Source organism: Heteronotia binoei, chromosome 2, assembly GCF_032191835.1.
Source record: "Heteronotia binoei isolate CCM8104 ecotype False Entrance Well chromosome 2, APGP_CSIRO_Hbin_v1, whole genome shotgun sequence".
NCBI lineage: Eukaryota > Metazoa > Chordata > Lepidosauria > Squamata > Gekkonidae > Heteronotia > Heteronotia binoei.
Genome location: NC_083224.1, coordinates 184,978,625 through 185,005,853, shown reverse-complemented (window position 1 = coordinate 185,005,853; position 27,229 = coordinate 184,978,625). Strand labels below are relative to the sequence as shown.

General features: G+C 47.7%; 2 protein-coding genes across 3 annotated transcripts in view; one reads left to right on the top strand and one right to left on the bottom strand.

Annotated features, from left to right (window-relative positions):
* Window positions 1-27,229, bottom strand: part of REEP6 (receptor accessory protein 6) — a 518,143-nt gene that overhangs the window by 307,692 nt on the left and 183,222 nt on the right. The window lies entirely within an intron of this gene.
* DUS3L (dihydrouridine synthase 3 like) lies at window positions 96-26,121 on the top strand. 2 transcript variants are annotated; one of them, XM_060232639.1, is made up of 13 exons: window positions 96-427; window positions 2,469-2,781; window positions 5,089-5,634; window positions 6,687-6,728; window positions 7,875-8,027; window positions 10,741-10,857; window positions 11,827-11,892; window positions 14,469-14,579; window positions 17,631-17,727; window positions 19,351-19,426; window positions 20,325-20,513; window positions 23,218-23,346; window positions 25,942-26,121. In XM_060232639.1, exons 1-13 carry the CDS (start codon window positions 390-392, stop codon window positions 26,012-26,014), a joined length of 1,950 nt encoding a protein of 649 aa, XP_060088622.1. In that variant the 5' UTR covers window positions 96-389; the 3' UTR covers window positions 26,015-26,121. The 2 variants fall into 2 exon arrangements, with proteins under 2 accessions (XP_060088622.1, XP_060088623.1); XM_060232640.1 differs by lacking the exon at window positions 5,089-5,634 and having other exon boundaries at window positions 104-427.

The following is a 27,229-nucleotide window of genomic DNA, read 5'->3' as shown; positions in this document are numbered from 1 at the left end:
TGCTTCAGACCAACACGGCTGCCTACTGGGATCTCTCGTCCCCCCCACGTCGCCATTTTCTGGATTCTACCGCTATTGCCGCTCTGTACTTCACCCTCTCTATGATAGAACACCGGCTTTGGAAAAACTGATTCACGCTGGAGAACGGGAGGCTGGGTGAACCATGCCTTTCCCTCAACAGCTCTATGGTTGAAGGCACCCAACCCTTCGCTGCCCTTGAAAATAGCTCTCGCGGCTAAAACGGAAACCGGAAGTTCCTTCTGGCCGCGTGCTTCGCTTTAGTCTTTCCTCCATCTCGCTGGTGGCCGCCTCTTAGCTTTGAATGTGGAGACGCGTGCGCTTGAGGTGTAGGATCCGCGGCGCCCCTCTGCAGGAAGCCTTGACCCGGCATGGAGATTCCTGCGGGGGTGGCACCCATCAAAGCCCAGTGAGTACCAGGAACCCCTCAGCTCCTTTGACCTCTTAACTGTTGCCGAGCTGCCTGCCCACGTTGAGGGAATCCCTCCCACCTTTCCAGTCTCTGCAAGGGACCACCGGATACCCTTCCCCACTCAGTCTCTTCTTAGCTCTTTCTGGTCAGCCCCCTTTTAGGGAGCTCGCCCCTCCCAGCGCATTTCTTCTCCCCCATAAAGGAAGCAGACTCCCGTCCCCTTTTAGTAAAGTGATTCCTCCCTTCCCGAGACCTGAGCTTAAACGTTTGTCATCTCTCTCATTCTTTGATTTTTGTGATTTTTTTAAAGACGCACTTGTATACTGTCTTTGAACAGTTGTCTACAAACTGATCTACAGAATAAAACTAGCATGCTTTCTTTTAAAATGTGTTCTACTGTGCGCTTACATTGTTCAATTGTTTTTTTCATAGATGGGATTTTAATTACCAGGAAGGAAGGTGTAGGATGTTTGCTGTGTTTTGGAACACAGGTAGATGCTGCTGGATCAGACTCCTGGTCCATCTAGTTTAGTGTACTACTTCACACAGCGGCCAATGGATTACTCTGGTTAAGGAGGCCAAGATACTCATAAGAACATAAGAGGGGAAGAAGACTGCATTTATACCCTGCCCTTCTCTCTGAATCAGAGACTCAGAGCAGGTGGGGCTGAGAGGGCTCTCACAGCAGCTGCTCTTTGAAGGACAACTCAATAGCAATAGCTATGGCTAACCCAAGGCCATTCCAGCGGCTGTAAGTGGAGGAGTGGGGAATCAAACCCGATTCTCCCAGATAAGAGTCCACACGCTTAACCACTACACAGTGTTGGATCAGGTCAGTGTTGAATCAGGTAAGTGGGCCATCCAGTCCAGCACTCTGTGTTATGCAGTGGCTAAAACCCAGGTGCCATCAGGAGGTCCATCAGTGGGGCCAGAACTCCAGAAGCCCTCCTACTGTGGCCCCCCCAAATACCAAGAATACATCTATGGCCAGTAGCTGCTGATGGACCTCTGCTCTGTATGCACACAGTCCTCTCTTGAAGCTATGTATGCCTGTAGCCACCATCACTTCCTGCAGCAGTGAATTCCACATGTTAATTACTCTTTGGGTGAAGAAGTTCTTCCTTGTATCCATTCTAAGCTTGTTCAAAGCTCCCCTGATATTGCCTCCGAGTACTTGGTTTCAGAGGTCTGCTGATTCTGAAAGTGGAGGTTCGCTTTAGTAACTGTGGCCAGTAGCCACTAACAGATCAACTTCACGAATTTATCGAACCTCCTTTTAAAGCCATCTGTGCTCATAACCATCACCATTGGCAGTGATTTCCACAGTTGATTGCTGTAATTCACAAAGTGAATTACTTCCTTCCTTTTGTCTGTTCTGAACCTATTTCCCAACAACTTAATTGCATCCTTCTGAGCTCTAGTCCAGGGGTGGCCAAACTTACTTAACGTAAGAGCCGCATAGAGTAAACGTCAGATATTTGAGAGCCACAAGACATGAACGCCTTGTATTTGAGAGCTGCAAGGAAGGAAGGCAAATAGATGGAGAGGAGGGAGAGAGAGGTGGAAAGAAAGCAGCTTTAAATACATTCTCCAAAACGCTGGCTGGCTTGGCTTGGAGAAGTGATTTAAAGGACAAATGCCTTCTCCAAGCTGGTCAATGGGGTAGGGGCTTTGAGAGCCACACAATATGCGTGAAAGACCCACATGTTGCTCCCAAGCCTCAGTTTGGCCACCCCTGCTCTAGTACTATGGGACAGGAAGAACATGCGCTCTCTACTCACTTTCTCCACCATGGGCATTTAATAAACCTCTACCACGTCTCCCCTTAGCCCCCTTTTTCCTAGACTCTCCAGCCTTTCCCCACAGGAAAGGTGCTCCAGCTCCCTAATCATCTTGCTTGCAGTTCTTTGTACCCCCCCCCCCCCCAGTTTTACAATATTCTGGAAAATGGGGTCTTAGAGAAAGACCTCCAATGAAGATGCAAGAGCAGGTATCCTTCTGATGATGTGTGAAGACTGTTGAACCCTTTTCTCCCTAGGTACCTCACCACGAAAGAAGAGTTTCATGCTTACCTTGAAAAAGAAGATGGCCCAAAAAGCAATAAAGGTGACATTGATGGTGGTGGTGATGATGATGATGATGGAAAGGACATCAGCAGTGACCCTGTGCAGCCTCCTTCCAAGCTGCAGAAGCTGGAAGAAGACGGAAAGAAAGTTACTCAGCCTGAAGAGGCAGTTGAAGAGCTGAAGAAATCTCCCAGAAGGAAGAGGTCCCGAGGACAGAACAGAAATCGGCCGTGCATGAATCCCATGCGTTATGAGAAGCATCGCCTGTGCCCGTCGATAATCCAGGTAAAGTCTGTGTGGAAAGCGGATGGGTGGCCTGGAGGAGTTTCTTTTGGGTAGGATATGTTAAATGGGTTGTCGTAGAACCCATGTAGATCGCTCATGTAAGGAAGTTGCTGATATGCACCTTGTATCCCTTGGGACAATTTCTAGTTGGGAGCCATTGGGGAGGTGGTGCTCTCTCCTTTGCTTCAGGCAGAAGCTGGGCGGCTGTCTCTCAGGGATGGTCTAGCTTGGCCCGTATTGAGGAGGGGGTTGAAATCCGCACTGTACAAGCTCCATTCCAGACTTAGGAGTCTATAAACAATATCTAAGAACATACAAAGCTGCGTTAAGCCACCCATCCCCTAACTTTCTGCTCTCACTGGGAAGATCTCTCCAGGGTCTTGGACAGAGAAAAGCCTTTTCCAGTCTTTAAGTCTGAGATCTTTTAACTAGAGAAGCCAAGAGTTGAAGCGGTTGTCACCCAGGACCAAGGGGTTCATGCTTGGTGTCGACTAAAGCCATAGCCGTTTTGGCTTTGGCTCCAGCATGGTGGAATGCACTTCCAAGTGAGATCCAGGCCCTGCGGGAACTAGTGCAGTTCCACAAGGCCTGCAAAATGGAAATTACACCACCAAGCATATGGGTGATGCTAGGCGAACTTCTATCTTGTACATTATTCCTGCCTCTTCCCCTTTTTTCTTATCCCTCGGTGCTAGTACACGGACATCTGATGAATCAGAATGCTGAAACTGTTTAGAATCGTTTTCATTGATACTGCTTTTAACTCGCAGTGAATTTGTGCATCACATCTTGTGATCTGCTCTGAACCCCACGATAGTGGAGGAGAGTGAGGTCCAAATCAAATAAATACTTTATAAAAACCTAAGAGGAACAAAACCTGGAGAGCCTGGGATTAATCGCTAGGCAATTGGATTCCAGTTGACATACTCTGATGTTGCCAGAAGGTATCTGATGTCCCTGCTGAGCATGCAACTCACCCTGCAAGCTTGATGTATGCTTGTGATGCTGGCCTATGTGGAGTATATGCAGGGCTTTTTTTTTTGTAGCAGGAACTCCTTTGCATATTAGGCCACACACCCCTGATGTAGCCAATCCTCCAAGAGCTTGCAGGCCTCTTCTTACAGGGCCTACTGTAAGCTTCCGGAGGATTGGCTACAACAAGGGGTGTAGCCTAATACACAAAGGAGTTCCTGCTGTGAAAAAAGCCCTCAGTATATGTATTATGTGTACAGACATGTTGTTGTTCAGTCGTGCAGTCGAGTCCGACTCTTTGCGACCCCATGGACAAAGTCACGTCAGGCCCTCCTGTCTTCCACCATCCTCCGAAGTCTGCTCAAATTCGTGTTTGTTACATCAGTAACGCTGTCCAGCCATCTCATCTTTTGCCGTCCCCTTCTTCTTTTGCCTTCTGTCTTTCCCAGCATCAGGATCTTCTCCAGTGAGTGCTCCCTTCTCATATGGTGGCCACAGTATTTGAGCTTCAGCATCTGACCTTCCAGGAAACAGTCTGGGTTGATTTCCCTCAGGACTGACAGATTTGATCTTCTTGCAGTCCAAGGGACTCTCAAGGTTCTTCTCCAGCACCACAGCTCAAAAGCATCTATTCTCCTGCGCTCAGCCTTCCTTATGGTCCAGCTCTCACAGCCATACATTACTACTGGGAATACCATCGCTTTGACTATACGGACTTTTGTTGTCAGGGTGATGTCTCGTGTGCAGACATAGGAAGTGTCTTATGCCGTCATCTACCAAGCTCAGTACTTTGTGCTAGGATTGGTAGGAGCTTTCCAGGATCTCAGACAATGAAAGGTTTTTCCCAGTATCTTTGGTCCTTTCCTTGGAGATGCCAGGATTGAACCTGGGACCATCTGTTTGCAAGTCCAGGACTGAAAAGCTGTAGGTCAGGATCCCAACTTGATGCCTGTGGGTGATGGCGTCTTCTAATACTTTTCCTGGCACCCTCAAGTATGTTTAGGAAGTGGATAGGACCAGGTAGGGCTTTTGCCTAGCAAGGCTTCTGATTCTCTATTGGAGATTTGATGGATTGTGCAGATTTTTTAAATGCTGCTTTGGCAGCAGCTGCCACCGCAGCCCGAGGAGTCACACCATGTTGCTGAAGTTAAGATGTGGCAGTCACTTTGTTGCTGGCTCCGCCTCCTGTGGCAGCCATTTTGATAATGCGCCTGCCACGCTGTGTCAGAATTCCAAACGTGCTTGCAAGCCTGAATGTGCCTTTGTGGGTCAGATTAGCCTCAGAGGCTGACAGATGCCACCTCTCTTACATCAAAAATGTTTCTCTCATTGCAGGAACGTGCAGATAAATGCTTCTTTGGGCCTCGGTGCCGCTTCCTGCATGACGTGAAGGAATACATGGCCATGAAGCTGCCGGACCTCGGAGACAGCTGTGTGCTCTTCAAGAACTTTGGCAAATGCATGTATGGAGTTACCTGCCGATTCTCCGGGGCCCACCTTGGAGAAGATTACAGGAACGTTGTTAATGCGGACCTTTTGAAACAGTGGGAGGGGAAACCGATAGTGAAAAACAGCCTTAGCAAACAACTCCAGCAGCAGCTGCGCAAGAAGAAAGTGGCTTTTGAGAAATCTAGCCAGTATCTTCGCTGCTTGGGCAAACCCAGCCATGCAGCCACAGGGGGGAATGATGTGACAAACTGTTCGCTTTCCAAAGGGAGTGCAGAAGCTGCCAGAGAGGAGGGACTGGAGGTGGTTGGCGGGTTGGACAGAGAAGAGTCTGCATTGGAGGGTGCCTGCCCACCAGCGGACACTGCTGTCAAAACGGCTGGTGCCATCACAGATGAAGATATTGTAAAACTGAGGCCTTGTGAGAAGAAAAAGGTACTTATAACTATTTTTCAGACTCCCGAACTGGCAAACTGAGCAGTTTCTTTTGAAAGAGCATTCTTCAAACTCCTGTTATCTGGGAACACTCCTTTTATTTAAAAAAATAACTGAATTAATATTGGAGACATCCATAATTCTGATGCCTGAAATTTATATCATATAACAGTGACTCATACAGAGATGCAACAGGCAGCTCTCCAAAGTAGAGTAAGCCTGCTATGGTTATGTAATTAATTTATTAATTGTATTTTAATGTATTTTACCGTATAATGTATTAACTGTAATGGCACTTTCCATGTCTGTAAGCCGCCCTGAGCCTGCCTCGGCGGGGAGGGCGGGATATAAATAAAAATTATTATTATTATTATGTCCCATAACAGTGAAGCTTCAAACGATTGTCATGCTCACCTAGTGCAATGACACCAACAGAGATGCTTGGTGCAACTCGCAAGAGATTTATTGCGGCATGTGCTTCTACAGGCTGCCCATCAGAGTGTGATCCTCATTTGACGCACACAGGGGCAAGATAAGTGTAAGCAGAGGGGCCGAAAGGCCATGAAATACAGGAGTTTCAGCTTACAGTATTTTTCCTCTTGAAATCCACCAGTGATAGGAACACTTTGTGCATTTTACAAAATGTGCTTTGGTCTCTGAAGGCTAATAGCAGCGTAAATCCCTTAGTGTTATGGTATCACAAGACTCTGTTGTTTTTGTCGCTCTAAAACAGGCCAAACTGCGCCTTAGGAGCCACATGCGGCTCTTTCACATATTGTGCAGCTCCTGGAGGCTGAGGAGGAACTTAATGCAGGCTTACTCTCAAGTTGGAGAAGTGATTTAAAGAGAGAAATGCCTTTCCCAAGCCGGCCAACGGGGAGGTGGGGGCTTCGAGAGCCATGTGATATGTGTGAAAGAGCCACGCGTGGCTCCCGAGCTGCAGTTTGGACACCCCTGACAGTCCAGCACTCTGACCGCTACACCACACTGCCTTGATCTGCTGAAGATCTGTTTACCTTTAATGTCTCATTCTCTACCTTTTTGTCCTCCAGCTGGATCTCCAGGGCAAGCTCTACCTGGCTCCTTTAACAACGGTAAGCAGAAAAGCTTCCGCCTTTGGAAGATCCATTTCATTTCAACACTTGCAGCTGCTTATCCAGTACATTCAGTTTTTAAGCTCCAAATTTATTGTTTGTTTATTTAGCTATTTCATTGATAATCCGTCCTTCTCCCCTAGTGGAGACACAATATGACTTACATCCCTCCTCCATTTTATCCTCACAATCACCCCACGAGGTAGGTTAGGTGAGAGCACCAGTCGTTTCCGACTCTGGGGTGACGTTGCTTTCACAGCGTTTTCACGGCAGACTTTTTACGAGGTGTTTTGCCATTGCCTTCCCCAGTCATCTACACTATCCCCCCCTCCCCCCAGCAAGCTGGGTATTCATTTTACCGACCTCGGAAGGTTGGAAGGCTGAGTCAACCTGGAGCCGGCTACCTGAACCCAGCTTCCGCCGGGATTGAACTGCAGTCGTGAGCAGAGTTCCGACTGCAGTACTGCAGATTTACCGCTCTGCACCACAGCATTACATCTCTGCTATCTCTGCTACCTGGCGTTACATTTTATGATGACCATGGCCCAGCCCAACAAGGTCTCATTTATGTCGGATCCAGTCCTCATGACAAATGAGTTCGACACCCCTAATTAATTAATTTAACAAATGTACTTATTGTTTTTAACTAATTGTTTATTGCTCTTAATTATGAAATCATGTATGTCTTGTTTTTATTGACATACACCGCCGTGAGCCGTCTCACAGGGGAGGGCAGTTTAGAAACCAAATGACCAATAAAATCTGTCCAATCCTCTTTTAAAGCCTTTTGTGCTCATGGTCCTCACTCCGTCTGTTAGTGAATTCCACAACTGAGTTGGTCATTGTGTAAAGAAGTATTTCCTTTTAAGAACATAAGAGAAGCCATGTTGGATCAGGCCAACGGCCCATCAAGTCCAACACTCTGTGTCACACAGTGGCAAAAAATTTTATATACACACATACACTGTGGCTAATAGCCTGCTGTGCCTCTGCTGTGCTGTGCCTCTGTCTTGTGCCTGCTGCTCATTCATTTCGTCGGGATCTGGCATTATGGGAGAGGGAAGGGGAAAAAATCCACAATCCCAAGCGGCACCTGCCAAAAGCCACGCAATTAACAGTAATACCTGATCTTCCCATGGTTTTCAGTGTGGCAATCTCCCATTCCGGAGAATATGCAAGAGGTTTGGCGCCGACGTCACCTGTGGAGAGATGGCAGTGTGCACCAACCTGCTTCAGGGGCAGTCGTCGGAGTGGGCATTGCTGAAGCGGCACAACACGGAGGATGTCTTTGGCGTGCAGGTGACTTGATACCTGGGGGAGGGGGAGAGGGAGCATGGAGTGGACCGCAGGTCCTCTTAGTATGGCGGCGGCATGGATCTTTCACCCTTTTGCAAAGACTGAGAACCTTCTGCTTAGTGCTGTTCAGTATCCACTCCTGTATGTAAAGTGAGTTTTTCTGAGATTGTGCTGGAACACCTGGGGAGGGGCCGTGGCTCAGTGGAAGAGCCTCTGCTTGTGTCATGATTTGGGGTGGGGGGGAGGGGTCTTACCAAGTGCTGCCACCGCTTTGGGTTAAAGGTTCCCCTTGAGAAGGCCCAGAGTCTCCTCCCAAGCCCTTCAGGCCTTCTGTAGCTTAGGCCAAATAATAGGCGTGAGGCCCAGGCAGAGTGAACGACAACAAAAAGGTTTATTTTAGCGCAATGTAAATTAACAAGGTGCATTAACCAGTAAAAGAGTGACGGGAAAATAAACAAATGTCCTCACACGTCTATCTCTACAGTCCCTACTGTAATACTACACTTATCCCCCATCCCTTGGGTAAGGGCCTTTCCCTTGCTTCCAGCTCTCCAGGCGACAGCCTGCCTCTAGCTAAGCCTTCCAGGGAAAGAACACCCACTTCCTGGGCTTGGCCTTTATATAATCTCTTCCCAGGCCCCACCCTTCTCTGGGCCTGTTTCCCTCCAAACCCCTTGCTACCCAATCACAAGGACAGAGGGGATCCTTGGAGATGTAGGCTTTTCCCCGTAACTCCTAAGCAGGCTTCCCTGGGGCTTGCAGGCCTCACTAGGCCCAGAATCATGACAGCTTGGCATGCAGACGGTCCCAAGTTCAGTCCCTGGCATCTCCAGTTAAAAGGATCAGGTAGCAAATGATGTGAAAGACCCTTCCTTACCCAAGACTCTGGAGACCCATTTGCTTCCAGTCCACATAGACCAGGGGTATCAAACATGTGGCCCGGGGCCCAAATCCGGCTCTCGGAGGGCTCCTGTCAGGCCCCCAAACTACTAGCTGTCATCTGCTTTTTCCCTCTCTCTTGCTTCTGCATAATAGTTTGCTTTGCAAGGCTTGCTCAATCGCACAAGAGCTACAGAGCAAAGTCTGTATTTTCTCTGTTGGCTGAGGCTCCTCCCTTGGGGAGGAGATACGGAAGGATAGCTTGCTTTGCTATGCTCTCTCAATTGCACAGACATGGTTTATCTTGATCTCAGTAAGGCTTTTGATAAGGTTCCACATACTATCCTTGTTGACAAGTTGGTAAAATGTGGTTTGGATCCTGTTACCGTTAGGTGGATCTGTAACTGGTTGACAGATCGCACCCAATGAGTGCTTGTGAATGGTTCCTCATCCTCTTGGAGAGGAGTGACAAGTGGAGTGCCTCTGGGATCTGTCCTGGGACCTGTTTTGTTCAACATCTTTATCAATGATTTGGATGAAGGAATAAAATTTTATTTTATTAAATTTGCAGATGATACTAAATTGGGAGGGATTGCAAACACAGAAGACAGAAACAGGATACAGGATGACCTTGACAGGCTGAAAAACTGGGCTAAAACCAATAAAATGAATTTTAACAGGGATAAATGTAAAGTTCTGCATTTAGGTAGGAAAAATCCAAATCATGGTTATAGGATGGGGGAGACTTGTCTTAGCAGTAGTATGTGTGAAAAGGATCTAGGGGTCTTAGTGGATCATACTCTGAACATGAGTCAACAGTGATGCGGTGACTAAAAAGGCAAATGCAATTTTGGACTGTATCAGCAGAAGTATAGTGTCCAGATCACATGATGTGATGGTATCGCTTTACTCTGCTCTGGTAAGACCTCACCTGGAGTATTGTGTTCAGTTTTGGGCACCACATTTTAAGAAGGATATAGACAAGCTGGAATGGGTCCAGAGGAGTGCGATGAAGATGGTGAGGGGTCTGGAGAACAAGTCCTATGAAGAAAGATTGAAGGAGCTGGGGGTGTTTAGCCTGGAGAGGGGGCAGCTGAGAGGTGATATGATCACCATCTTCAAGGACTTGAAGGGCTGTCATATGGAGGATGGTGTGGAATTGTTTTCTGTGGCCCCGGAAGGTAGGACCAGAACCAGTGGGTTGAAATTAAATCAAAAGAGTTTCCGGCTCAACATTAGGAAGAACTTCCTGACCATTAGAGCGATTCCTCAGTGGAACAGGCTTCCTCGGGAGGTGGTGGGCTCTCCTTCCTTGGAGGTTTTTAAACAGAGGCTAGATGGCCATCTGACAGCAATGAAGATCCTGTGAATTTAGGGGGAAGTGTTTGTGAGTTTCCTTCATTGTTCAGGGGGTTGGACTAGATGACCCTAGAGGTCCCTTCCAACTCTATGATTCTAAGCATCTCTTCCTTCTATTGGCTGAGGCTCCTCCCACTCCTGGCCTCCTGGGGAAAGAAAGAGCCAGAGCTTCCTTTGCCCAGTTCCCTGGATCCCATGGGAGAGATACAAAGAAAGCACCTTTAAGACCAATGTGTGCTAATGTTTTAAGTTTTTGTGTTTGTCTGTGTCCTTTATAACGTTTATATCTCTGTTACCGAATTTTAAATAGGTACACACATGGCCCAGTCCAACATGACTTGGCCCTCCAAGGTCTCATTTATGTCAGTCCAGCCCTCATAACAAATGAGTTCAGCACCCCTGACTACAGTACTAACCTTGAGAGGCCAAGGCTCTGATGCATTAGATGTACTCTCACGCAGTTGGTTTTCCTCGGCAGCTGGAAGGAGCCTTTCCAGACACCATGACCAAATGCGCGGAGCTTCTGAACCAGGCCATCGAAGTGGATTTTGTGGACATCAATGTCGGCTGCCCAATAGACCTGGTGTATAAGAAGGTAGTGTGTTGCATTTGGCAGTGCTGGATACATGTACAGGACAGTGAGACAGGCTGAAGCTCAGTGATGGAGTCCAGACTTTGCATCCTACTAGTCTCCAGCTGAGGCCCTAAAATCAGAACTGTGGGAACAGCTGCTGCTGGGAAAGATGGGCTGACGGTTTCATCCAGGACTGCGGCTTAGTTCTCAGCTGGGCTTTTTTGTAGCAGGAATTCCTTTGCATATTAGGTCACACTCCCCCTCGATGTAGCTAATCCTCCAAGAGCTTGCAGGGCTGTTAGTGCAGAGCCTGCTGTAAGCTCCAGGAGGATTGGCTTGGAGGTGTGGCTTAATATGCAGAGGAGTTCCTGCTGCAAAAAAAGCCCTGATTCTCAGTGAGCATTGTCCTGTACACTTCAGCGACTGGGGTAACGCTTTCCTCAAGTACAAGAAGCCAACTTCTTGCATTAAAGGGCAGTTCCTTGTGCAGGCAGAAAGGTTTGTGTGTGCTGGACAGCAGTGTTCCCTCCAGGCTGAATTAGTGCGAGCTAGCACAGAGTTTTTTAGCCTCTGGATCACACATTTTTTCTTAGCTCAGGAAAAATGGCCCCAGAGCAAATTAATTCATGCAGTAGCTCACAGCTTTAATGCCAGTAGCTTGCTGGCGGTAAAGTGTAAATGACTGGGGAAGGCAATGGCAAACCACCCCGTAAAAAGTCTGCCGTGAAAACATCATGGGTCAGTAACGACTTGGTGCTTGCACAGGGGGACTACCTTTACCTTTAATTTGATTGATATGCTAGATTTCTGCACTGTAGGAGTTTGAAGGCTAACAGCCTCACACGGCGGGGGGTGGGGTGGACTGTTCTGTGAATGCTGTGTTCCATTTCACGTATTGGAGCAGAGAAAAAGTTCTTCTTGGACTCAATGGTTGGTGAGGGGGAAGTACATCTAATTTTTCACCTCATTTTTTTACCTCTTTGTTGGCAGGGAGGAGGCTGTGCCTTAATGAGCCGCACCAACAAGTTTGAACAAATTGTCCGGGGCATGAACACGGTAAGCGAGAGCCGTCCTCTGCCTGCCTCTAACCTTCAGTGGTTTTGTCATCTGTTTGGTTAGTGGTTAAGTGTGCAGACTCTTACCTGGAAGAACCGGGTTTGATTCCCCACCTCTCCACTTGCAGCTCCTGGAATGGCCTTGGGTTAGCCATCGCTTTCGCAGAGCTGTTCTCTCAAGAGCAATTCTCAAAACAGCGCTCTCAGCCCCACCCACTCCACAGGGTGTCTGTTGTTGGGGAGGAAGGTAAAGGAGATTGTGACCGCTCTGAGACTCTGAGATTCAGAGTATACGGTGGGATATAAATCCAATATCATCATCATCATCTGTTTTGTGATCCCCTGCTTCCAGTGCAAGGCCACCTTTCAATGACAGCCCAAGCCCCATTTGTTCAGACTAGGGGGTTGCTTCATCTTTTACGTGGTTGGTTGATTCAGACCAATGAACGCCTGGGTGCTGATGAGAGCTGATGGGCGTGGACCAGAAAAATAGAGGTTCGTATAGGTTTGTGCACGAATTTTCGTGGATCTTTTTGTTTAATGGACTGGTCCATGGTTCATGCAGTTTGTGACTCTTGGATGTGGTGGGAACCCCCCCCCCCCCCCCGCGTGTTAGAGATGCCAAACTCACAGCGAGTCTCCACCTGACTCTCCTCTACCTGCCCCCCAAATTTGGTGAGAATTGGATTTAGGAGGGGAAATTCTACAGTAGACGTTTAAGGATCCCTGCCAGATTTGCAGGATTAGTCGTTACAGTTGGCGTTGGGGGCTCTCCTGGTGTGGAAAGCTGCTGTTTGCAAAATCATTCCCTTCTCTCATTGCCCCTTTGTGCTCCCAGATCCAGCAGAAGATCTCTTCCTTCAAGGGCCACCATAGCTTTGTTCCCCCCACACACCCCGTTTATATTTCCATCCTCGTATTCTTGACCATGATTGCCTAGGCTAGCCTGATCTCGTCAGATCGCAGAAGCTAAGCAGGGTTGGCCCTGGTTAGCATTTGGATGGGGGGAGATGAGCAAGGAAGTCCAGGGTTGCTATGCAGAGGCAGGTAATGGCAAACCACCTCTGAAGAAGACGACGACTGTAGATTTATACCCCGCCCTTCTCTCTGAATCAGAGTCTCAGAGTGGCTCACAATCTCCTCTGTCTTCTTCCCGCACAACATACACGCTGTGAGCTGGGTGGGGCTGAGAGAGCTCTCCCAGAAGCTGCCCTTTCAAAGACAGAGTCTTAGAGCAGCCTATAACCTCCTTTACCTTCCTTCCCCACAACAGACACCCTGTGAGGCAGGTGGGGCTGAGAGAGCTCTCCCAGAATCCACCCTTTCAAGGACAGCTCTGTGAGAGCTATGGCTGACCCAAAGCCATTCCAACAGCTGCAAGTGGAGGAGTGAGGAATCACACCTGGTTCTTATGAATAAGAGTCCATGCACTTAACCACTATGCCAAATTGGCTCAAACTGAACATGTCTTGCCTTGAAAACCCTACATGGTCACCGTAAGTCAGCTGCAACTTGAGGGGGCTGATCAAAGCTGCCAAGTAATACACCGTCTTTCAGTTTACAAAAATATAAGAATTGTGTACAACACAAAATAAACAATGCAATAATGATAGAGGCTGGTGGCGCTAGGGCCTTTTAAAGTAACAGAAACCCCAAGGGGCCAAAAAAACCCTGTCCCCAAATGAATAGATATAAGTCCAAACTTGGAAGTAGTCCAACTGAAATTCACAAGGTGGGTGCTCCCGAGGAGTGTAGCTTCAACTCAGCCACTTTCTTAAACGACTCTCTAGATTTTGATGATATTTCAATTCTTTCTTCAGCTTAACGGCTCAGTTATTTAGGAACCCTGTTCTACATTCTCTAATCACAGCACTTGGTGGCTTTGATCAGTCTACCAAAAGCCCTTCAAGCAGCAACTTGAAGAGGGGCAGAATCCTGCTTGAGGCCTTTGCTTCCCTGCCATAACAAAGTCAACTAAATTTAAAAAAACAACAACCAAAAACTGGTTTTGAATGATTATGATCTCCGCCAGGACTTTTTTTGTAGGAAAAAGCCCAGCAGGAACTTATTTGCATCTTAGGCAACACCCCCTGATATTACCATTGTTTTGCACAGGGTTTTTTTGTAGAAAAAGCCCAGCAGGAACTCATTTGCATATTAGGCCCCATCCCCTGACGGCAAGCCAGACAGAACTGCGTTCCTGTACATTCCTGCTCAAAAAGAGCCCTGATTTCTACAAATGTTTATAACATATAATTACAATATGACCACAACTGTTCATATGTAACGTTTGGTAAGCGGATAATAAGTTTAACAGAACCCATGCTAAAATCAGAAGCTGCCGGCCTCCCCCCCCCCCCCCCGCATGATGTCTCATCTGCAACCTGCAGTTACCCAGTTCCAATGAAATGCTGTGTGAGTACAAAGATCGCAGTGGGGGAGTTCTTTCACCTTGCTGTTGCCAGTGTCATGTTTAAAGTCTTTTTCTTTAAAAAGAGCTTTTGGCGTTCAGAGGCATGAATCCCGTCAAACATGGTGCAAGTTCCGAAACACCTCTGTCTTCTCTTTCTTTGGCAGGTCTTAGATGTCCCCCTGACTGTGAAGATCCGGACCGGAGTCCAAGAGAAAGTCAACCTGGCTCACAAAATCATCCCCAACCTCCGAGAATGGGGGGCCTCTCTGGTCACAGTAAGTAGTGCCATCCTGGCTTCCCGGAGCATTGTAGGTAGACTTCTACTCTGGACCAAGTTCACAGGGCGGAAATGACTTTGGTTTAATAAAACTGGATGTGCAAAGACTTCTGTCATTTCTCAACAAGAGCAGACAGGTTGAGAATATTTGTAGCACATCTTTCCCCAGGGTACCTCTGTCCATTAGAAAGACCCACTGCACACTCCTCAGCCTCTCCATTTGTGGTGTGTGAGTTCCCCCTGCCTTTCACCAGAGATCCACAGCCAGGGTTTTCATCGTAACAAGGCCCTGCACACACGACCTGATAGATTTATGGCAGGTTGGCCTATCCGCGGCTACCAGCTATTGTGATTCAAGGGAACCTCCACATTCAGAGGCAGTCAGCCTCTGAATCCCAGTGCTAGGAGGCAACATCTGCCTTGGCCTCTATGCCCTGTTATTGGCCCTCCTAAAGAACCAGTTGGCCACAGGATGCTGGACTAGATGGACCCTCACTGGTCTGATCCAGAAGGGCTGTTCTTATGTTCTTTCAACTGTAGTAAAGGCCCACTCATGGCATAAAAACGGGGATGGACTTTGCCCAAGAGAAGGTGGGTTAGGAGAAGTCTACAGCCAGATCCATGATCTCTTACTCATTCACCATCTAGAACTATTACATACGTAATGATCCCAGAAAGTCGCTTTTCTAATTGGGAACAGCAGAGGTTTCTGGGATATCTCAACATGGCTGTGCCAGAGATTATTTTCTTTGGGTAGTGTGTGTGGGGGGGGAGGGGAGATGCTCAAGTATATCACAAGAATCCAGAAGCAGAACATGTTATGTGCTCTCTTGAGTCTTTTTCTGTAACTTACAATGCTTCTCGTTCATGAGAATGCATTTTGGTGGGGTGAGTTGCAGCAGATCCATTCTGCTAGAAGTGTTTATTTCCTTTGGCAGAAGGAGTCTTCCCTGCTAGTGGAATGGATCCATGGTATCCAACCCTAGCTGTCCCCATGGGCCTTGAGTGGGAGTCAGTGTTGGGTTAAAGGATTTGTGTGATCCAAGGAATGATTGTTTGCTCTGTTGGTAGAGCCATAAGAACATAAGGGAAGCCATGTGGGATCAGGCCAGTGGCCCATCAAGTCCAACACTCTGCCTTGCATTGGCGAAAGCTCTGGTGCCATCAGGTCCACCAGCAGGGCTAGAACTCCAGAAACCTCCCACTGTTGCCCTCCCAAGCAACAAGGATACAGAGCATCTCTGTCTCAGAGTGTTCCATCAATACGCTGTGGCTAATAACCACTCGTGGACCTCTGCTTCATATGTTTACCCGATCCCCTCTTGAAGCTGCCTGTGCTTGTAAGCCACCACCACTTCCTGCGGCAGTGAATTCCACGTGTACATGACTCTCTGGTAATTAATCTTTGGTAATTTGTTACTTATACCCTGCCATATGAAGCCAACAATCCTGCTACGGCAGTATCCTGTCTCCAGCGGTAGGCAAGGGAGATGCCTTGGAAAGCTTTGGGGAGAGACGGTGGCTCAATGGTAGAGCATCTGCTTGGTAAGCAGAAGGTCCCAGGTTCAATCCCCGGCATCTCCAACTAAAAAGGGTCCAGGCAAGTAGGCGTCAAAAACCTCAGCTTGAGAGCTGCTGCCAGTCTGAGTAGACAGTACTGACTTGGATGGACTGAGGGTCTGATTCAGTATAAGGCAGCTTCATATATTCATAAGCTTGCACGCAGAGGCTCCCATGCCAGCCATACCTCCTTTGTCCTGACTGTCAGCCACTGATGGGCCCATTTTGAATGGCCCAGGCTAGCCTGCTCTTGTCAGATCTCAGAAGCTAAGCAGGGTCAGCCTGGCTAGTATTTGGATGGGAGGCCTCCAAGGATGTCCAGTGTTGTTTTGCGGAGGCAGGCAATGGCCAACCACCTCTGAATGTCTCTTGCCTTGAAAACCGTACGGGGTCACCATAAGCCGAGCCTTTGTCGGCACTTTCCACCACCGTCTGGTCCAGCACCCTGGCTCTCATCAGGGACCAGAGAGATGCTTCAAGGAAGCCCACAGGCGGAGCATAAAGGCAACAGGCTCTCCCCGATTTGCCTGCTTGCATCTGGTTTTCAAAGGTATACTGCCTGAGCCATATGGAGGTTCCCTTCGCTTTTGTGGCTGCTAGCTGTCCTCAGTCAATCAGTCTATTGCATTAGCAACAAAATGCCATAACAACTAACAACCAGACTCAACAATTTAAAAAAACCTCAATAAAACATTCAATACAACAATAGGCTGAAAAAAAATAACAACTTCAAAAAGAGAATCTTACCTCGGCTTTAAATCAGAGCGATACGTCAAAGTTTTGGAGGATTCTTGCAGCCTCGGGAGGGAGAATTCGGTTTGAGTCCGATTCTTATATTTTCCAACAACAATGGGAAGAACGCTTTTTAAAGTTATTCAATGATCGACCCCATGACAGCATTGCAATTAATTATCCATCCGCATCGTTGTTGACTGGTTTGTCTGAGTGGCCTCCTGTAACTGTGAGTGAAATAAAATCCCTCATTTCCTCAATGAGGAGTAATAAAGCCCCAGGTGAAAATTGTATACCACTAGATATGCTTAAGACTTCGAGACTGGTGGACACCTGTTTTAGCCACTCTCTTCGCTAATACTGACAGGACTGGCAGGTTTCTTAAAGAATGGACCACCTCAATTTATAGGAAAGATGATTGTACCAACCCTGCTAGCTGTCCTCAGTGTTCAGATCTGAAACTTGCAGGGAAATGTGTTGCCCTCTTCTGCTGGGCCTACCTTTCCTCCTTGGCTGGCCCCCAAGTCCTCCTGCAGATTCTTCTGACCCCCTCCCTTTGGAGGGAAGAGCCCGTAACCTGGACCGTGGAATCCATCACCAGGAGGCCCAGATCACCCCCTCCCCCCAGATTTCAAAAACCCACAGGTTGTCTTTGCAATGCATTTGTTTTCTTTGGCTGCTTTTGAAGCAAAGGTCAGCATTAAATAAATGTCATGCTTATTGTTCCCCCCCCCCCCTTTTTTGGTGACCCCCTCAGCTCCACGGCCGATCGAGAGAGCAGCGCTACACAAAGGGGGCGGACTGGGAGTACATCGCGGAGTGTGCCAAGCTCGCCAGCCCAATGCCCCTATTTGGTAGGGTGTTTTGCAATGAGCTTTTCTTTGTTTCCGTCTCAGCCCCTACTGGTGTTAAACTGAGCACCGTGAGACAGTCTGAGCCATGCATAGATCACTGGTCCTGAATTTGCCGAAGTGGTGAGGGTTCCGTTTGGCCGTCTTCTCAAAATTCACTTCTTGCCCTTGGTGTGCTTTCTGCAGTCAGTGGATGATGCTCTGTGTTTCTTGAACATCAGTGGCCAGCAGCTAAATTAGCCAGGGAGCCAAGTTAAGGTAGATCTGAGGTGAGGGGCCAGGGCATCTCCTCCCCACTTACTTATAAGAGGAGCCCTCCTGAATCAGACCAAGATATGGATGTTGTTTCTCACCCTCAGGAAACCAGTCTCCTTTTCCACCCCACCCCACCAGGGAGGGGGATATGCCTTTATCCAGGCTGATACACAGGCAAGCCTCCGAAGAGGGCCATTTGCTGCAGGCTCCTTTTCCACCACACCTCACCACGGAGGGGGGATATGCCATTAGTCAGGATGGCACACAGGCAAAGCCTTTGAAGAGAGCTCTTCTGAGACCAGCTCTATCCATACGTGGAGAAACTGGTGACAGCAAGAGCAGGCAGCTCTGCTGTGTGAGTCTTAGGCAGCCAAGGGGCAGAAAATGGTGGTTTATCATGATGACAAAAAAGGAAAAAATTGTTGAGAGAAAAAAAAAATCTCCTCAGCCTCAAAACTGAGGTGAGGAAAAACACAGAGAACAGCACTAGAGATCTCTCCGCAGCAGCAAAAAAGAGAACTGAGGGAGTAGCACCCCTCCTCTCAGTCAGGCGATCTTTTTGGCGGAAAAGTGCCTGAGGGAGGAGGGCACTCCTAGTCTATTAGAAAGCTTGGCAATCTTTTCCGCAGCAGGCCTGCCCTCAGGCAGTCCCCCACGTGGGGCTGCACAGAAGCCACGAAGATGAACTGGAGGTTCTGACAGCTCATAGTCATTCATAGCGTTCACCTCCATGTCTGTCTGTCTAACCCAGAGGGGTCCCCAACCTTTTTTGATCTGACGGGCACCTTTGGAATTCTGACGTAGTGTGGTGGGTGCAGTCACAAAATGGCTGCTGCGTGAGAAAAAAAAAAGGGCAGAAAGTGTCTGCCACAAGTAACTTCCAGTCACACAGTGAAGATTCTTGTGCTCTGGTGAGAGCTCTGGCCAAGCAATATTCAGTGGTCAATCAGAGGCCTTGCTGGGCAGAAGCCTGACCCACTTTCTAAGAAATACTTGGTGGGCATCAGAAAAGGTGTTGGTGGGTGTCATGGTGCCACTGGGCACCATGTTGGAGAACCATGATCTAATTCTTCAAGGCCACCTAACTCATCAGCCATGTCCTGTGGTGGAGAATTTCATATGTTAATTAAATGTGTCAACCAGAAGCAAACTTAGCTTTCTTGTATGATCTCGCTGAGTTTTATTTTATTTTAAAATTTGAATTAAATTGTGAAAAAGCAGAAGTTTGGCCTGGTGCAGCTGGGAAGTGGGGGCTGTTTAAGAGGAGCAGGGTTTCCTGAAATGCCTCTCGCAGCACCTGAAATAATCTTTTTTGCTCTCCGTTTGTTTGATTTCTTGCTGATCCTTGACTGTCCCCTCCTACGGGCACAGGAAATGGGGACATCTTGTCTTACGAAGACGCAAATCGAGCCATGCAGACTGGAGTCTCGGGGATCATGATTGCAAGGTGAATGGCTTTGCTTTTCTTTCTTTGTAACGGACATGAAGGAAAAAGTACCCTTTTAACAGTAGGGAAAGGGTGTCTCTCACCCCGCTGAAAATATTGAAGATTACAGGGACATTTTTCCATCCATTCGTCACCCTTACAAATCATCCTGCCTAAACTGGATAGCTCAGGCCAACCCAATCTTGTCAGATCCCAGAAGCTAAGCAGGATTGGCCCTGGTCAGTATTTGGATGGGGGACCTCCAAGGAATACCAGTGTCATGACTCAGAGGTAGGCAATGGCAAACCACCTCTGAACCTCTCTTGCCTTGAAAACCCTATGAAGTTGCTATAAGCAGGGCTTTTTTTGTAGCAGGAACTCCTTCGCATATCAGGCCACACACATCCTGATGTAGCCAATCCTCCTGGAGCTCACAGGGCTCTTAGTACAGGGCCTACTGTAAGCTCCAGGAGGATTGGCTACATCTGGGGTGTGTGGCCTAGTATGCAAAGGAGTTCCTGCTACAAAAAAGCCCTGGACAGAAGTAATTTGTAATGTGATGGCACTTTCCACACCAGCATGCAAAGGGTCCCAGATTCGGTCCCCACTTAAAGGATCTGGGTTATTAGATTTCTGAAGGCCCTGGACAACTTTCATGTGTCTCCTGGAGATCCATTTTAATAGAAAAGTGAGATACAAATGTTTTGAATTTAAAGAGCTCCTTATTCCTGCTGTTTTCAGCCTTAAAACTTCTCTATTTTGGAGTAGGGGTTTTTTTTCCCCCAACATAAGATTTCTAGTTTTGGACTACGTCATGGTTTTAAATTTTATATATATAATGGAAGATGTGTGCAGTCGCAAGTGGAAGGAGCAGCATTGATATTTTGATAAGTACAACGGTTTGGTCTTCCGGCCACAGGGGGGCGCTGATCAAGCCATGGATATTCACGGAAATCAAGGAGCAGCGGCACTGGGACATTTCTTCTAGCGAACGGCTGGACTTGCTTAAGGACTTTACCAGCTACGGCCTGGAGCACTGGGGGTCGGACACTCAGGGTGTGGAGAAGACCCGGAAGTTCTTGCTTGAATGGCTTTCATTCCTGTGCAGGTATCTTTATCCCTGATTTCTCTGGGATGTTCATGTTTCTCTGTGACCCCAGATACCCAGGGAGGAGTTCTGCATGACATCGCTTTTTCCTAACAAAAAGGGGAACAGCATAGTCAGTGCTTTGTGATCTAGCCTCTGTGCTAAAGACAAATTAGAATTCTATGGGGAGGATTCTGCAGTCTGAATTTTACATAATAGCATCTCTTAATGCAGGGGTGGGGAACATCCGGACTGAGGGCAATTTACGGCCCTCAAGATCACTTGGTCTGGCCCTTGGGGTTTGCTGGGCCAAGCCACGTGGCAGCCTCCCTGGGGCCCAGCTGGCCGGCAAGAATAGGGGGGCCCAGCCGAGCTCTTCAGCAGCCTCTCTGTGGAGCCTGAGTGGTGGGCATTGTGAAGGACTGCTGCTGGGGTGTGTGAGTGACTTTAAAGGTCTGCTGGGAACAGCTGCAGTTTCCACCTGAAGGGAGGGAGGGAGACGTGGGGGTGGGAGCCAGCTACTACCACCAGTTCAATTTGCACTTGATTATCCCAGATGGTGTGGCCTAATATGTTAATGAGTTCCTGCTGGGCTTTTTCTACAAAAAAAGCCCTGGGCCTAGGCATTTGCCTAGGGTGGCATGCTGGGTATGTGTGTGCCAGATTAGGCTCTCCTCACATGACTTCAAATAGAAAAACAATGATTTTCATTAATTTTGCCAGCTTGAGTCGTTCTCCCTCGGCTGAGCACTATTTTTTAAGTTGATAATTTTGTATGGCCCACCAATGATGTTATAAATATCCAAATGGCCCTTGGCAGAAAAAAGGTTCCCCACCCCTGTCTTAATGCGAGCTTCTGTTCCAGGTGATTAAGGTGGGAGGGAAAGGCACTAGAGTCCTGGCCCAGGGAGCCTTGGGCCAGTCCCCCACTTTCAGGGCCGTGACACAGAGGGAGGCAATAGCAAACCATCTTTGAAAGCCTCTTGACTTGAAAACACAAATCTAGCTCGCCACCTAGTGGTGCGTAACGCTAAAAGAGCGAGAACTCCTGGCTGCCGGACAGTCTTGGGCTCTCCTGGCTGTTCTACACACAACATCATGCAATCAGTTAGCCTAATCTACCACCCGATGTGGCTGTAAGGATAAAATGGAGGAGAGGGGAAAGAAGCAGGTCACTGGGGACAAAGGCAAGTGGAAGTAAATAAAAGTTTGGGCCATTGGCTGCGAAGGAAGCTGTATGGTCTGTGTTCTTCTCATTGACCCCAGAGCAGTAGCAGAGTTGTGGGTCTGCTTCTAGTTGCGTACAAATGGTTTTTAAACCCCCCAGAAACAAGCATGTTGAATCGGATCCTGCAGATCAGTACACGTGCTTTCCTTCAGGGTAAAAACAATGCAAAAGAACAATGGCAGCACAATATATGGAATACAAAAATATCAAAGATATTGTGCAAAAACACTCTTGACTAGTATGCACAAAATTAGGTAACTTATATTCTATCATATAATAAACACCCTACAAAAGTAGGCATACATTCATATTCCTCCAGTAGAAATTAAAGACAAACAAGAGTCTCACATACAGTATTACAGGGAGGACCCCACACAGTCTCTTAATTTTCCAAACAGAGTACTGAGACTCAACAATAAAGTTCCGCAGGAGTCCCTCCGTTGCTTGTTGACTTCTGAAGGAGAAATTCTTCCCTTCACGCAAACTCCGGCTTTGATTGCGTTCCGCTGCTCCCGCAGCTTCCCTCGTAAGCCAACTGAAAGTTCCAGCCAAGTTCTCTCTCAAACGCCCGTTTTGGTATCTTAATTAGCAGCTTTAATTTCTACTGGATGAATATGAATGTATGCCTACTTTTGTAGGGTGTTTATTATATGATAGAATATAAGTTACCTAATTTTGTGCATACTAGTCAAGAGTGTTTTTGCACAATATCTTTGATATTTTTGTATTCCTTCAGGGTAAGGCAGAGGTGTCAAATCACTTGGATTGGAGTGATTGCTTTTGCTCCACTGAGACTGGCCCAAGGTCACATCAATGAGGCCTTGTCGGGCGGGGCCACGTGCGTCATAAAATGAAATGCCAGGCAGCAGAGATATAAACTTGATAAAGGACCCAGACAAACACAATTAAAGATTTTTAAAATAAAACACACTTAAAACATTAGCACTTGTTGGTCTTAAAGGTGCTTTCTTTGTCTCTCACCCGCAATCCAGGGAACTGAGCGAAGGAAGCTCTGGCTCTTTCCTTCTTTCCTCAGGGGACCCAGAGGGGGAGGAGCCTCAGTCGTTAGAAGGAAAAGTGACTTGGCTCGGTAGCTCTGCTGTGCAATTGAGAGAGCCTGGCAAAGCAAGTTCTCCCTCCCCCCCTTGGGGGGCGTCTCAGCCAATGGAGAAAATAAGAGGCTCTGCTCTGTAGCTCTTGCGTGATTGAGCAAGCCTAGCAAAGCAAGCTGTGATGCAGAAGGAAGCAAGAGAGGGAGAAGGAAGTAGATGGCAGCTAGTTGCTTAGGGATCTGATTTAGCCCTGGGCCACAAGTTTGACACCCCTGGCATATGGAGCCTTCCTTTACACAAGAAGTTCTGGGTGGGCGTTTCACAACAGCAATCTCCTTACTGTGAGGAACACCACTGCTCACAAAACGGGTCTGCAGGATCCAGCCCAGTGTCATTTTAAGCATGGCCTGTCTCTTCTAACTGAGCTTCATGGTGCTTTGGGAAGGTACATTCCAGCCGGCCTGCTGGAACGACTGCCACAGCGAATCAACGAGAGGCCTTCGTACTACATGGGGCGGGACTACTTAGAGACCCTCATGGCGAGCCAGAACGTGGGCGACTGGATCAAGATCAGGTCTGAGATTCTGGCAACGCAGCCAACTTTTTGCTTGTTTGAGAGGGTGTCGCTCCTGTGTTCTGTGCTGGATCTTAGCTCCAAATGACATCCATTTTGCATGTTCAGACTGCCCCAGTCACATAGAAGGATTGAAGTGATTGCTTTTGCCTCCACTCAGACTGGTCCAAGGTCACACAAGCTGCACGTAACCTCTGTGCCATGCTGGTTCCTGAACAGGGGGTTTGTTGTGATGTCTGGAAGCTGTTGTTTCTCACCCTTACCTGTCTTGCAGTTTCATTCTAAGGTAGTAGAAAAGAGCAAGAGTCCAATAGCAGCTTAAAGACTAACAAAATTTGTGACAGAGTGTCACACAGCTGGGCCTAGCAGGGCCTTCTACTGGCTGCCACCACCCTGGTAAGGGTCTCTATAGAGGGCCCAGAGCACCCAACCACCCCTTCTTCCTTATTAATAGGAAAGGGAAAGGAAAGGTCACCTGTGCAAGCACCAGTCGTTTCCGACTCTGGGGTGATGTTGGTTTCACAACCTTTTCACGGCAGACTTTTTACAGGATAGTTTGCCATTGCCTTCCCCAGTCATACACTTTCCCCCCAGCAAGCTGGGTACTGATTTTACCGACCTCGGAAAGTTGGAAGGCTGAGTCAACCTTGAGCCAGCTACCTGTAAGCCCAGCTTCCACCGGGGATCGAACTCAGGTCGTGAGCAGAGCTTAGGACTGCAGTACTGCAGCTTTAACTCTCTGCGCCACGGGGCTCTTGCTCCTTATTAATAAATACCTCCTAATTGTGACCAAGGAGACATGAGAACCCTGGCCGTATAACAACAAAAAGAAGTTTATTAGTAGTGCTCTAAAACAATAAGTGGGTGGCAAAGATTTAGTGCTAAAGTGAATATGAAAACAGTAAAGGTTGGTGCAAAGAAACAAAAGCCCTGACACATTTAACTATACCGTTCCTACTCTAATAACCAGCACTTACCCCCTTGGGTAAGGGATCTTTTCCTGCTGCCCCTTCCAGAGAGCCCTCTGCCTGCAGCTTCTCCAGAAAAGAACACACCCTGTTTGGACTTAGCCCTTTTATGCTCTCCTCCCACCCTCTGGGCTAGTTTCCCTCCAAAACCTTGCCACCCAATCAGAGGGACAGAAGGGATCCTGGGAAATGTAGGCTTTAGGAATACTCTGAGGCAGGCTTCTATGGAGCCTGTAGGCCTAAAGAGGCCCAGGATCATGACACGGGATGAGTTTTCGTCGAAGCGAGCAGTGACTCGGGAAAGCTCGTGTCCTGCCACAAATCTTGTTAAGTCTTTAAGGTGCTCCTGGACTCTTGCTCTTTTCTGCTGGCGCAGACAAACACAGCTACCCATCCTGATGCTTCTAAGAGGAGAGCCTGGTCCAAGCCGAAGGAGATGCAGTTATCAGCCACGTGACAATCCGCCACAGTCTGTTCGCCACAGCCACACACACACCCCGCCAGTGGTTCATAAATGATACATTGGGACCCAAAAGTGGATCATGTGGCTAGGAGGGAGAAAGATGACCAGGGTGAACTAGGAGAGGAAGATGACTGTAGATTTATACTCCGCCCTTTTCTCTGAATCTCAGAGCGGCTTACAATCTCCTTTAACTTCCTCCCCCACAACAGACACCCTGTGAGGTTGTTGGGGCTGAGAGAGCTCTTCCAGAAGCTGCCCTTTCAAGGACAACTCCTACAAGACCCAAGGCCGTTCCAGCAGCTGCAAGTGGAGGAATGGGGAATCAAACCCGGTTCTCCCAGATAAGAGTCTGCGCACTTAACCGCTACACCAGACTGGCTCTGGTGGGGTTTTTAAGAGGCGGCCTGATGGGTTTTTACCTTCAGCTGAATGTGCAGAATTGGCCATGAAAGGCATCCTGTTGCTCAGTAATGCTATATATTTAGAAATGTCAAACAAAAATAGAGCGGACTCCGGTTCATTGTTAACTGCATTATGAAGCTGGGGAGGGAGTAAAGCACCATGAAGTTACTGTACAGGTGGGACCCCAGTTTGGATGCAGGTCCTTCTTAAAAACGTTCGAGAGCTACTGGCCCAAGTTAAAGCATCCTAAACGTTGACACCGGGGTGGCCAAACAGTGGCTCAGGAACCACATGTGGCTCTTTCACACATATTGCATTGCTCTTGAAGCCCTCACCACCCCGTCAGCTGGCTTGGAGAAGGCATTCGCCTCTTTTAAATCACTTCGCCAAGCCAGCTGGCAGCTTGGAGAATGAATTTAAAGCTGAAGTTGCTTTCTTTTCCCTCGCCTTTCCTCTCTGCCTTCCTTGCAGCTCTCAAACTTGAGATTCATGTATTGCGGCTCTCAGACATCTGCTGTTTGTTCTAAGTGACTCTTAACGTTAAGCAAGTCTGGCCACCCCTGGTTTACGCCTCCTCTCCAGCAGGTCTTTATGGTGCTTGACAGCCTAATTTTGAATACGGTGATCCCAGGACATCCCATTGGGCCATGGTTCTCCTTCCGCTTCAGAGCAGAAAGCGGGGGAGCCTGTTGTTCTTGTAGCTGTCCGGAAGGAACCTCAACCCAGTCTGTGTTCAAAACATTTTCTCTTTCTCTTTTGCAGCGAGATGCTTCTGGGTCCTGTTCCTGACAACTTCACTTTCCTGCCAAAACACAAGGCCAATTCTTACAAATAGGTCCACGGGGCGAGGACGAGAAGACAGAATTTCGTCTCTGCCTGGGAGGCCAACAAATGCTTTGCCGCTTTATCTGCTTTAAATTAAAACAAAATGTCTATTTTTAATTTGGCTGCTTTTTGTGTGTCCAGGTTAACTTAGCGCCAGCATCCGTCGAGCCTTTGGGCAAACGTGCTGAGATAGTTGAGATTTTGGGAGCTCCTCGTTTGGGAGTGGGATTTCAACGTTTGCTCGCCTGCAGGTTGCATGGTGCCTTTTTCCTGAACTGTTACTGAAGGATCAAGAGACAAGCACTAATGCGAAAAGCACGGTCTCTAAAGTTGCAGTAGCAGAACAAGAGAGGCCGCGGGAGACAAAATAAACCGCAGTAAATGTTATAAAGGCAATTAACAAAAGTCAATACAAAGTTTTCAACAATGCATCATAGTAGAAACAATACAGAGCCCTGCAAAAAATATAACCAGGGCTTTTTTTGTAACAGGAACTCCTTTGCATATTAGGCCACACACCCCTGATGTAGCCAATCCTCCAGGCTTCTTAGTGCAGGGCCTACTGTAAGCTCCAGGATTGGCTACGTCAGGGGTGTGCGGCCTAATATGCAAAGGAGTTCCTGTTACAAAAAAGCCCTGAATATAACCTTCCACATCATCCTTTCCAGCCATCAGAAGCAGGTCATCAGAACACAGAGCCTATTGGAAATAAAGAATGGTTGCATATCTTTTGAGACAAGACTTATTGTTTCAGTGTGAATGTTTCTACCAGGGAGACTACAGATTCTGGACCAGAGCAGAAAAAGAAACCTTTGAATCAAAACGATCATTGGGCTTTTAGTCCTTCCTCTGGCCCCATTTGGGTATGTGCCACCTAGTGTAGTCCTGGGGTACCTAAAAGAAAAACTGGAAGACTGTAGTTGAGCACCCAGGATGTTATGAAGACCTATTTTTGATGGTTGGAAAGTATGCAGTGGAAGATTGTTGACTGTTATATTGTTTGCAGGACTTCTGTGTACTGTTTCTACCATGATGTATTGTTGAAAACTATATTGACTTTTGTTAATTGGCTTTATTACATTTGCTGTGGTTTGTCTCCCACAGTCTCTAGTTTTGCTACTGGAGGATCAAGACAGGTCAGTTGTGATCCTCAAAGGCATATTTCAGATACAAAGATCTTTTGGATACACCGACTTACTAGGCTTTGTTGGCAGCCCTTTTGCTT

Bases quoted from the DNA above. Each gene is read 5' to 3' on its own strand.
- DUS3L (XM_060232639.1), top strand. From the start codon at position 390: ATGGAGATTCCTGCGGGGGTGGCACCCATCAAAGCCCA. The intron at 6,729-7,874 runs GTAAGCAGAAAA...CATGGTTTTCAG, and splicing joins ACCTGGCTCCTTTAACAACG to TGTGGCAATCTCCCATTCCG. The intron at 23,347-25,941 runs GTCTGAGATTCT...TCTCTTTTGCAG, and splicing joins GGCGACTGGATCAAGATCAG to CGAGATGCTTCTGGGTCCTG.